General features: G+C 37.4%; 1 protein-coding gene across 8 annotated transcripts in view; it reads right to left on the bottom strand.

Moving 5' to 3' along the window:
• Positions 1 to 13395, bottom strand: part of FAM13A (family with sequence similarity 13 member A) — a 321134-nt gene that overhangs the window by 162371 nt on the left and 145368 nt on the right. For all 8 annotated transcript variants that reach the window (XM_081594264.1, XM_081594235.1, XM_081594207.1 and 5 more), the window contains one exon: positions 2414 to 2488. In XM_081594264.1, coding sequence (XP_081450390.1) covers positions 2414 to 2488 — 75 coding nt within the window. The remainder of the gene's footprint in view (positions 1 to 2413; positions 2489 to 13395) is intronic.

The following is a 13395-nucleotide window of genomic DNA, read 5'->3' on the forward strand; positions in this document are numbered from 1 at the left end:
GTTTCAAGATTATCTTACATTTACAAAGTGATTCATCTAAGGTCTCTTCACCTGGAAGTAGGTATAACAATAAAAATGAAGTTAATGAGCAAATGTTACCTAAAAATGTTTCTCGAATCCTGTATTTTTCAATGCATTTGTTTTGGTGAGCATGTTTGTGACACTGAATTTTTAACAGTAAACACGATTTCTTCTAGAGAACTGAAGTTATGTAAGTTTGTATAGAAAATATTTTAGTGAAAAAGATAAAAAAATAGTCTGATCTGGAAAGAAAAGCATAGTAGTTAAAACAATTTTCCAGACAAAAAAGGTGGAAAAAGTTTCATAAAAAAGATTTTTAAAAATTAAAAAAAAAAAAACTGTAGCCTCTTACTGTAAGATACTAAGTAATGACTCACACTTAACTTGATTTGCCTTTCAAAATGAAGCCAAAATTATTTTTATAATGATGTGCAATTAAAACTAAAGACAAGAATCCTTTAAAATTTTTCCCACAGTGGACTCAAGAAAATTTGGAGAAAATTTTGTCTTAGAATTGGAGAAAACCAAAAAGTAGCTCTATAAATATGACAGGACCTCCTTGGTGGTCCAGTGGTTAAGAATTCTCCTGCCAATGCAGGAGACACAGGTTTGATCCTTAGTCTGGGAGGATTCCACATGCCTCAGGGTAACTAAGCCCGTGCACCACAGCCGCTGAACCTGTATGTAGCTACTGAAGCCCATGTGTTCTAGAGCCTGGGCGCTGAAACAAGAGAAGCCACTGCCGTGAGAAGCCTGTGGGCCACAACTAGAGAGTAGCCTCTGCTCACCACAACTAGAGAAAGCCTGTGCATGGCAAAGGAGATCCAAAATAGTCAAAAATAAAGAAATAAAATTTAAAAATATACAGTGGCCAGTTAGGAATATCATATACACCTAGTATATAGGAGAGTGAGTGAGTGAGTGAGTGAAGTCACTCAGTCGTGTCTGACTCTTCGCGACCCCGTGGACTGTAGCCTACTAAGCTGCTCTGTCCATGGGATTCTCCAGGCAAGAATACTGGAGTGGGTTTCCATTCCTTATCCAGGGGATCGTCCTGACCCAGGGATCAAACCTGGGTCTCCCACATTGCAGGCAGATGCTTTACCCTCTGAGCCACCAGGGAAGCCCAGTATATAGGAGAAGTTCTGCTTAAAAGATTTAAGATTAGGAAAGAGGCTCTAAAATTAATGCAGTCACTCTTTTGGTGGGTGTATCAAATAAATTCTCATGATATATTTTTAGTTAAATGAGTTTTTCTTCTCTGTAGCAAAACAAATATGTGCATTTTGAAATTGTCTTAATAAGGAAAACAAAATTTTACACATTATACCCTTTATTCTGTCATATGTATGATAGTTCATATCAAAAAGTCTTGAAACAATACATGCTGGAGAGGGTATGGAGAAAATGGAATCCTCCTACACTGTTGGTGGGAATGTAAACTGGTACAGACATTATAAAGAATAGTATGGAGGTTCCTCAAAAAACTAAAAATAGAGCTATCATATGATTCAGCAATCCCACTCCTGGGCCTATGTCTGGAGAAAATCATAATTCAAAAAGATACATGCACCCCAATTTACAACAGCCAAGACACAGAAGCAACCTAAATGTCCATTGACAGGGGAATGAATAAAGAAGACGTGGTGTGTGTATGTATACACATACACACACAGCGGAATATTAGTCATAAAAAAGAATGAAATATTGCCATTTGCAGCACATGGATGGATTTGGAGCTTATCATACTAAGTCAAGGAAGTCATACAAGAGAAAGGCAAATAATACATAATATCACTTATGTGTGGTATCTAAAAAATGATACAAGTGAATTTATTTACAAAAAACAAACAGACTCACAGACTCAACAAACTTATGGCTACCAAAGGGGAAAGGTAGGGGTGAGGGATAAATAAGGAGGTTGGGGTTAACATATACACACTACTATATATACAATAGATAATCAACAAGGACCTACTGTATAGTACAGGGAACTCTACTCGGTACTTTGTAATAATCTATATGGGAAAAGAATCTGAAAAGTAATGGATTTATGTATAGGTACAACTGAATCACTTTGCTGCACATTTGAAACTAACACAACATTGTAAATCAACTATACGTCAATGTAAAATACAAAAAAATAGCGGGTAATACAAAAATAAAAATATCACTGTTAAATAATAAGTGTGTTGAGCATTTTTGGATGACTATAACCCTGGATTAAACACAGTAAATATAACATATAAAGTACATGTTATATTTAAGACCACTAGGTCCAAAGAAGGTGGGGCGGTGGTGCTGAGGGAAATGCAAGCAACAGAACATGGAAACACAAAGAAGATAGAGAGTCTTCCTAAATGCTTCTGCCTAAAGAGCAGAGATAGCCTACCTTGGTTTTTGGAGATGGCTTTTGTGTGTCTCTTTTGAAATCTTTTGTTAGAAGGATGTTCTTACAATTGGCCTCCTATAAAAGAAGTATGAAAGAAACATTAGACTGAAGAACACTACCCTAATCAAAAATTACAATATAGTGAAAATCATTTCTGGATTGAGTTGTTCACACCAGAAGCTACTGAGATTGTAGTGAGAAGCCAAAACATTTCTTTTCTTCATCACATACAACAGTGAAGTAACGTAAGACAGCGACAGAATCAGTATGGCACCTATAGGACATATATATTCTAAGATGATATAACATGTCACTTACATATTCACAGACAGCTCACCTCTCCTTTGGAGAACTAAAGAGTAATTTTCCAAGACATTAACACCAAACTTTGAGTTTCCAACTTTCTCCAAGTATTTCACAAATGGGTTTTGATTCTATAAATATTTTATCATAAAACAAATTCCTTCATATTATTCAGCAAACTGCTACTGAATAGTGACAATATCAATATCCTGAGGAAAAATACCGGAGTATCTATTTACAAAATAATTAAGCTTCTAAGTCCCTGGTTCACGCCAATATAGTACATGCAAAAATAAGAGCAGAGATTACGGGTGGCAGCTTCCTTGGGGTTGGATAGATTTACTATTTATTTCTATATAATACATTAAAAGAATAACTTTGTTGCTTTAAAAAATAATACAGGGATTCACTTCTGAATAGCCATTAAGTTTAGTAAATTTTCCATAGATGATTCTATCTCCAGATTAAGATAGAACAAAAATATGTAACAGGAAGATGATAGTTGACATAATGCTAAGAATAAGTCTGATTTCTTCTACTTGTTCCATAACCTTTACTTCTGCATCTCATTTCTTTTCCCATCATGCCTACCATTCAATCACCTAAATAATGAGTTTTTTTTCAAGTTCATTTCATGGTTAATTAATCATTCTTTTTTAAGATCACCATCTTTTAAACAAAACTACAGTCTACATACCTTGTAATGTTACTAAAATTTGCTGGAATTATTTTGTTTCTAAAGAAAATAGTATATTATTAGTATAAAAGATCCCTAAAGGAAATACTACTACTCACTACTAATAAATAATTACTAAATTATAGGATATATCAGGCACAGTGCTCAAGACTTTGCATTTATAATACCATTTCCATCTCAACAGTCTATGAGTTAAGTACTATCATTGTATTATCATTATTCCCCTTTGAACTATTAACATTACACAATAAGAGTGTACAGAAGTTAAGTAAATTGCCTAATGTTACACAGGATTCAAAGATGGTTTTGAATTACTTTAAAGCCTGAGTTCTTATCTATAGATACTACTTATCATCCAATATACTCAACATCCTAGAAGAGTAGGTTGTAGAACCAGAGCATTTTAAAGCCAAGAGAATTTTTAAAGAAAGTAATTAGCCCCCAACTAAAATAAATAAATTTATAAAAAAATAAAAAATTAAAAAAAAATTAAAAAAAAAAAAAAAAAGAACCAGTGCTCAGCTACCCTCCCCCAATTTTACAAGTCAGAGATGTGGATCCTGAGGTGATGTGACCAAAATCACACAGAGGGCCTGGGCCACAGGTCTGTATATGGCACCTGTTCTCTGCTCTGTGCTAGGGAGCAGTATTCTCAGACTCAGAGGAGATCAGAGCCTCTTGTGAGCTGGAGTGGGGGTGTGGGGGGTGTCACTGCAGTGCTGCCAACACACTCAGCTGCCTGTGGCCTTGTGCACAGCCCTATGTATGGATCAAGGGTACATTTCCGAGATTTCCAAATAAGTGTGCCTTCCAGTCCTACCCATTCCTACCAGTCACAACACCTGCTGGTGGGAAGCTGTTTACTGGAAATAGTGAATGAACCCATTCCCGTTCCTGACTCACTGTGAAGAGGAATAAACTATATACAGAATGACATTTAAAAGGTCCAAGTTATTAACTGCATAATCTGTTGTGTAATTTGGCTACACTTGGATAATATAATTAGGTATAATCTTACACCTCTTTTTAAACTACTAGAACGTAAATGTTAGAATGTAATGAGAAGAAAAAAGGCTGGTAAGGGAAGTTAATAGGAATAACTGACCTTTGTTTATGTCTGTCTGGGTTTATAATTGCCTATAATTCTTTCTTCCTCATGCATAAACTAGAAGTGACGGTATTCCCTTTAAAAGTGATGGTATCACCCTTATTTTGCCTCCCTGCTCCTGTGAACTAATAAACATAAAGCTAAGAGTCAGCTTTTCCCTAAAAGACTCTGAAAGTGCTTTCTGTACACTTTTAACTGAAAACGCCACCTACATAAATTCTTTAATTTTTTGTTTTATGACTTCAAATTCAGACAATAGAGTCATTGTGAAGTTTAGTAGTCACAGCACAAAACGCAGAGTCAAGAGATCTGCCTTCTCAGCCTAGTTTTTGAACTAACCATCTCTCGGAAGCTAGGCAAGCATTTTAACCTCTTGGATCTCTCCCTCAGTTCAAAGATCTATAAAACAAAGGGATTGATTAGATTTGCCCCAAGAATCCTATCTAGTCTTAAATTTCAAGATTTCATGATTCTTCCAGGAAACCGTATTTATTGACTAAAAGGTAAGCCATGTCCTCTTCAGAGATGCATTCCCAGAGTGCCATCAGAATGCTGCAGAGGTGTGGGCACCCAAGCAGTGGCAGTGAGCTACAGAACACAGGCAACATTCCCTGTAGTGTTACTCAGATTTCTAGAGAAAAATTAAGTAATTCAACTGGTAGCTTAAATCAGTAACTGGTAATAACTTAATTTATTGTTTTAAAACATATGTTGTGGAAACTCAGTAATACATTATGAGAAACAGTTTAAAGATTAAGCCTTTTTAAAGTTGTGCTTTTAAAAAGCCACTTATACTTGTAGGCATATACCTGAGAATTAAAAACATATGTCCACACAAAACTTTTTACATGAGTGCTCACAGTAGCATTATTCATAATAGTCCATAAATGTAAATAACCCAAATGTCTACCAGCTGATGATCAGATTAAAAAAAAAAAATGGTGTATTCACACAATGGAATATTGTCCAGCTATAAAAAGGAATAAAGTACTAATATCTGCTAATAACATCAAGAAAACAATATGCCAAGTGAAAGAAGCCAAACACAAAAGGACAGACATATTGTGTAATTCCACATATATGAAATGTCCAGAATAGGCAAATAGCAACAGGAAGTAGATTAGCGGCTGTCAGGGTCTCGGCAGTGACAAAAATGTTCTGGAATTAGGTAGTTAATGGTAATGGCTGTACAACTTTGTAAACATGTTAAAACTCAATCAACTGCATACTGTAAACAAGTGAACCGTATGGTACATAAACTGTATCCACATTTAAAAAACAAGGCTTTTAAAGCTAATCCCCAATTCTCAGGGCAAAGGGAAGGAACCTCAGGTTTGTATTTAAATGCTCCCCTTAGAAGAACTTCTTTGCAAAGGTTTGAAGGGGGAGTGTTTGTGTTTGTAAGTATTAAACTATATGTGGGCATGGAAATTCTCTCAAATATTAACTGAATCCTATTATGTGTGGCATTCCAATGCTGGTCACTGGAGGAAGGAATGATAAATTAGACACAAATGTGTTACACAGGGTATATTTATATTTATTTTAAACATTTCATCTGCTTGAATGAGACTTCTGACTGAACTGCCCATTCTAACGACTCTGAGCAACAATTGTTTAAACCTGCTGTGTCACTTTGGTATCATGAAAACACCACTTTAAAACACAATAGGGAAAGAAAAAAATACCTTGTTTGTCACGGCTTTGTTGGCCTTACCATTCACCTACTAATGACATTAAAAAATGTAAACACTGTTGCTGTTCCCTCAGCCAAGCCCACTGATCCCAGATATTCACAGTGTGTGCCTGCACTTCATCCAGGTCTCTGTTCAGTTTTTACTAGAGAGGACGCCCTGCCTGAACACCTCATCTATGTCACTACTGCTCTCCCCACCTGCTGATGCTAATTTCTTCACTGTGGTCAGCAATATATGACTTTAATACTGAGTGGTTTCAATTCTTCACTATCTATCTCACCCTACTCCATGAAAAGACCTACATCATATCACTCATGAATATATTCACAGGACCCAGTACAGAGTTTGGCACCTAGCAGAAGCTCAACTGTTGTAGTGAATGAGTAAACCAAATCAATGAACAATATACCCTTCTAATTTTTTGCAATCCTTTATGCATTCCTCTTGTTTTTAATTCCCTCCTTAATCAGCTTACACTTCGGGACCTTTCATTCCTTTTCTAATGCCCTTCATTTCCTTCCTCTGGTCTTTAATCACTGCATTTATCTCATAAAAGGAAGAATCCAGTGATATGCCTTCTCTGTGTTGAGAATGGAGCAACTGAAAGTGGCTGGGAAAAAAATTATAGAATTGGTTGACTGTCATGTAAATGTATTAACATAAATCTTCACAGCAATCCTGCTATATTTCTTTAGTAAGGTTTCCACTCTCCAAGATGATATTTCATGTCTCTTCCTCTCTTCTCAAATCCCTTTCCTTCCATTTTTGCTTCACTGGAAAAAGAGAAGCATCAGAGAAACTTCTCATTACCCTTCCCCCTCACCCCCCGTCAAATTTACAAGCCATTCTCCATTCCTCCAGTTACAATAGACGATTCTGGTCCTAATCAACCGTTCCCTTAACGTCACCCTCAATCCTATCTCCTTTCATCTTCTCAAGGGCATCACTCTTCCAATTCTACCCTCCCACTCCCTCTCTATTAGACAATTCCCATAGTCACAGGCAGGCTCTGTTATTATCCTAAATAATCAAACAAAACTCACTTCCTTAATCTTACTTCTTCCATCAGTGGTTATCCCAAGTTTTTTTCTTTCCTTTATAACCCACTCTTCCAAAATATCTGTTTTCATGATCTCTACTTCTTTAGCTTTGATGCTCCCAAATCTGTTTTTTGTTGTTGTTGTTGTTGTTCTATTTTTTTTTAATTTTTAAGTTTTTTTTATTTTTTAAGTGGTCACTACTCCACAGAAAGTACTGAAAACATTCAGTTTGGTCTCCATCTTACTCAGGTTTTTAGCAACATGTGACCCAGGTGACTAATTCTAATAGCTGCCACATCATCACTGGTAGGGGAAAAAAGTTGCCTAACTCACTAACTAACTTCACATGATTTCTTTGGATTCTGCTTCTCCTCTATACAATAAAGTTACATATCTACTAGTTATTGGTTTGTTTTGTGTGTGTGTTTTAGTCAGTCAGTTGTGTTCAACTCTTTGCGACCGATGGACTATAGCCTGCCAGGCTCCTCTGTCCATGGAATTCTCCAGGCAAGAAGACTGGAGTGGGTTGCCATTTCCTTCTCCAGGTGATCGTCCCAACCCAGTGATTGAACCAGGGTCTCCTGCATTGCAGGCAGATTCTTTACCATCTGAGTCATTCTTCTACTAAATAGAAGTTCTATGAAAGCAAATAACTTGTCTTTCTCGTGTGTGTGTGTCAGTCCCTCAGTTGTGTCTGATTCTTTGTGACCCAGGGACTGTAGCCTGCCAAGCACCTCTGTCCATGGAATTCTCCAGGCAAGAATACTGGAGTGGGTTGCGATTCCCTTCTCCAGGGGATCTACCCCACCCAGGGATCAAACCTGGGTCTCCCACATTGCAGGCAGATTCTTTACTGTCTGAGCTACCTATTAGGGTCTTTCTTACTTATCACTAAAACTACATGCCACTGAAAGTGCCTCATATAGCAGGAGCTCAATAAATATGTGTTGAAATAGTTAAATGAAATTAAAGTGACTCAAGTGTTGATGCAGAAAAGTCTTTTCTCAAATGATACAATGATCTCAGAGCACTTGAACTGCTTTTAAATACACCCAATATCTAGTGACTCCTAAATTTGTATCACTATCTTTGACATTTCTACTAAGCTACTTATTTCTAACTGTCTACTTGGAAACTGCACCTTGCTGTCTAATAAGCACCTAAATTTAGTATGTCCAAACCTGAGCTTTTGATTTATCAGCAAAAACATATCATGTCAGTCCTGAGTGTCTTTGCCAGATTATCAAATGGTACCCTGTGACTTAAGCCAAGGTCTTAGGTATTGACCTTGATGTCTTCCTATCCCATACCTCCCACCATCAACCCTACCATCAAGTCCAGTCAGCACTCTCCAAAGTAAACTGGGATTAATTCACTTCTATGTACATGGCCACCTCAGTCATAGCCATCATTGTTCACCTAAATTACTTTAATCATCCTGCCTTCTACAAGCTTTATGTACATAAATCAAATGAGGTCACTCCACAAGCAATGTCTTATTACTTCTGGAATAAAAACCAAACTTTTTATCGTTATCTACATAGCCCTGCAAGTTCTAGCCTGTCCATACTTCTCTAACCTCACTCACACCACTTGCCCCTTTCCCTACTATGCCTCAGCCATAGTGGCCTTCTTTTTCAACCTTCAAATACTCCAAGACCTTTCATGCCTTCAGGCATTTGCCCCTCATGTTCCCTCTCGCTGGAATGCCTCTCCACCATTTCTTTAGCATGGCTGGTGTATTCTCATCCTTCAGCTCCTATGTCATCCCCTCAGAGATGCCTGCTTTAACAACCTCATTTAAAGTGGCTTCCCTGGTTACACTTTTATTGAAAGTGAAAGTTGCCCAGTGGTGTCTGACTCTTTGCCACCCCATGGACTATACAGTCCATGGAACTTTCCAGGCCAGAATACTGGAGTGGGTAGCCTTTCCCTTCTCCAGGGGATCTTTCCAACCCAGGGATCGAACCCAGGTCTCCCTCATTGCAGGCGGATTCTTTACCAGCTGAGCCACAAGGGAAGCCCAAAAATACTGGAGTGGGTAGTCTATCCCTCTCCGGTGGATCTTCCCAACCCAGGAATCAAACCGGGGTCTCCTGCATTATAGGCGGATGGATTCTTTTACCAACTGAAATATAAGGGAAGCCCCAACACTCTTAATAATCTTATTAATCTGCTTTAATTCAATCATGGTGCTTATTCTAATTTGTAATTCACAATTTTACTTTACATTTTGATTTATTTATTGTACATTAATTTCTTGTATGCTAAGTCACTTCAGTTGTGCCCAACTCTTTGTGACGCTATGGACTGTAGCCCGCTAGGCTTCCCTGTCCACGAGATTTTCCAGGCAAGAATACTAAAGCGGGTTACCATGCCCTTCTCCAGGGGATTTTCCTGACCCAGGGATTGAACCGACGTCTCTTATGTCTCCTGCATTGGCAAGCAGGTGCTTTACCACCAGTACCTCTACGGAAACCAGGTTAATATTAACTTCAGTAGACTCTAAAGTTTCATGTGGATAGAGATTTGTTTAGTGTATCCCCAGTATTCAGTCGGAGAAGGCAATGGCAACCCACTATAGTACTCTTGCCTGGAAAATCCCATGGATGGAGGAGCCTGGCGGGCTGCAGTCCATGGGGTCGCTAAGAGTTGGACACGACTGAGTGACCTCACTTTCACTTTTCACTTTCATTGGAAAAGGAAATGGCAACCCACGCCAGTGTTCTTGCCTGGAGAATCCCAGGGATGGGGGAGCCTGGTGGGCTGCCGTCTATGGGGTCGCACAGAGTCAGGCATGACTGAAGCAACTTAGCAGTAGCAGCAGCAGTATTCAGTAGGGCTTCCCTGGTGGCTCATACAGTAAAGAATCTGCCTGCAATGTCGGAGACCTGGGTTCGATCCCTGGGTTGGAAGATCCCCTAGAGAAGGGCATGGGGTCTTGAGTATTCATTAGTATTTTATAAATATTTTTTGAATGAATAAAGAGAACAATGCCAACTCCTTCATTTCCCTTCCCTTTAGTATTAATTTCCAACCACTAAAGAAATGTGATGAATCTCGAGGATATTGAGAATCAGATAATAATACATTTTCTTATTACTTGGATAATATGATGATGAGTGAGAGCAGGTGGCAAATAAGCTACTATTATGACAGGCAGTTGTCAGAGAGTGGCAGATGGTAGGCTGGGGTCAAACCACAAGTGATTTGGTTGAATTTAGTGACCTGGCGATCAGAAGATAGACAGCAATGCTGATATGATTACAAGTGGGTATAACAGCCAAAGCCTAAGTCCTCCTACAGGAAAGAGCTACAAAGAACACTGCTACTTTGCACATAACCAGAATGCAATAAATGTCACTGGCAGATTGCAGACCACTCCTTACAATACCATAAACATCTCCTCTTTAATTCATCTGTATCTGCAAAATGAATGTTAATTTGACTGACTATACCAAATGACCAAGATGTTTTATTAAAACTCAAAAGCAGTACGATGTTATCTTTACATAAATAAATGGAACAAATTGAATTAAAATAGCGTTTAACAGATTTTCATTATATAAATTTTTGGGAAGAAATCTGTAGTTCTTGGGCTTAGACCGGGGAAATATAAATGGAGGAGATGAGAAGTAATAAAGTTTCAGATATATTTTGAATTCATTACTTTATAAACTGCAACTATAATATTCACAGGTACAACCTTAACTGTCTTTTAAGTCTCTTGAAAATTGCTTTACAGAGAATGGCAGCCAGTCATTTCTAACTAAAGAAAAAGAAATGAGAATGAATATAGCAAGGGATGGTTAAATTAAAGAATGAAACATCACTAAACATTAGAATCTGGACTTCCCTGGTGGCTCACACAGTAAAGAATCTGGCTGCAATGCAGGAGACCCGAGTTCAATCCCTTGATGGGGAAGATCCCCTGGAGAACGAAATGGCAACCGACTCCAGTATTCTTGCCTGGAAAATCTCATGGACAGAGGAGCCTGGCGGGATATAGTCCATGGGTTCACAAAGAGTCAGACACTACTGAGTGACTAATGCTTTCTTTCTTCTAAACATTAGAATCTATACTTGTGATTCTATTATTACAATCCATTATAGTTTTCTCTGTTACCTCTTATAGAGAAGCTTTTTGTAATAATCTCATCAAAAACAGCTCTCCCCAGTTACTCACAACTTGCTTTATTTCTGTCACAGTGCCTCATGGTTTAAGATTGGCTTGTGTGCCCATATACCGTGCTGGAGATTTCAGATCTATTCTCAATATCTGTGCATTTCTTTGTTAAGTTAGTCCACCATGTTTTCTTGTTTCACAGTCTTGATTTGAAGAGGCTCTAACTTTTTTACTGATTTGCACAGGGGTTTGAATCTGTTGTCATAAGTGACCAAGCAAAGGCCAGACTCAAGCCTTTTTTATTTGCTGGTCCCTCTGCCTGGGATGCTCTTCTTCCTCATGTCTATATACATGACTTACTCCACCAAATCACTGTGACCTCCACTCACCTCAAAGAAGTCTCCCTCAATTCTCTATAGAAAATAGTGACTTCACCTTCCGTCTCTCCTCTCATACACCATTAATCTCAAGTCCTTATCATGGTTTAATTTTCTTCACAGACTATATCATCAAATACCATATTATTTCATTAATTGTTTACTGTTTGTGTCCCCTTACTAAAGAGGAAAACTCTATGAGGGCAGAGATTTTTTTTTTTTTAATTAAATCTACAGCTCTAGTTCACAGAATACTGCCTATAACATAGTATATGTTTAATAAATGGTAGTTCAAATTAGACTTAATTGATATTTTCAGAAGACAGACTTTTTTCAAGTGCACATGGAATATTATCTAGGATTGATCACATACTAGGGCACAAAACAAGACTCAACAAATTTAAGAGACAGAAATTACTTCAAGCATCTTTTCTGATCACAATGGCATGAAACTAGAAATTTACCACAGAAAAAGAAATGAGGAAAAATGATTACATAGACACTAAACAGCAAACTAAAAAAAAAAAAAAAAGAAAATACCCAATGGATCAATGATGACATGAAAGAAGAAATTAAAAAATATCTTGAGGCAAATGACAATGAAAACATAACCATAAAAAAAATCTATGGATACAGCAAAAGAAATTCTTAGAGGGAAGTTCATGGCAATACAGGCCTTTAAGAAACAAGAAAAATCTCAAATAAGCAACTAATCCAACATAATCCACCACCTAAAAAAATTAGAAAAAGACAAACAAAGAAAACTTAAAGTCAGCAGAAGGGAGGAAATAATAAAGATCAAGAGGGAATAAATGTTAATAGAATAGAGATTAAAAAACAGAAAAATCAAAAATCAATAAAACCAAAAGTTGGTTCTTTGAAACAGCAAACAAAATTGACAAACGTCTGGCCAGGCTCACCAAGAAGTAAAGAGCAAAGGCCCAAGTGAATAAAATGAGAAATGAAAAGAAGGGAATTCACAACTGCTACTGCAGAAATACAACCAACCAATCCCCCCTCCCCCAAACATACAGAATACTATCAACAACTATATGCCAAAAAAATACACAGCCTAGGAAAAATGGACAATTTTCTAGAAATATACCAAAACTGAATCAAGAAGAAATAGATAACCTGAACAAACCAATCACTGGTAGTGAAATAGAATCTGTAATTTAAAAACTCCCTACAAAAGAAGCCCAGGATCACATGGCTTTGCAGGCAAATTTGACCAAACATACAAAGAAAAACCTGATCCTTCTCAAACTCTTCCAAAATATTTAAGGGGAAGGAACACTCCCAGAGACATTCTATGAAGACATTATCACCCTGATGCCAAAACCAGACAAAGATACCACCAAAAAGGAAAATTAAAGGCCAATCTCTTTGATGACTATATATGCAAAAATTCTCCAAAAATATTAGCAAATGGAATCTAACAACACATAAAAAGATCATACACAGCACTGTTAACTGGATTCATCCCAGAGTCACAAGGATCATTCAACATACACAAATCCATCAACGTGATACACTCCATCAACAACAACAAAAAAACAAAAACCATACGATCATCTCAACAGATGCAGAAAAAAAAATTTGATAAAACTCAATATTCATTCATGATAAAAACC

The sequence above is a fragment of the Giraffa tippelskirchi genome, chromosome 1, assembly GCF_054371585.1.
Source record: "Giraffa tippelskirchi isolate mGirTip1 chromosome 1, T2T-mGirTip1v1.2.pri, whole genome shotgun sequence".
Lineage (NCBI taxonomy): Eukaryota > Metazoa > Chordata > Mammalia > Artiodactyla > Giraffidae > Giraffa > Giraffa tippelskirchi.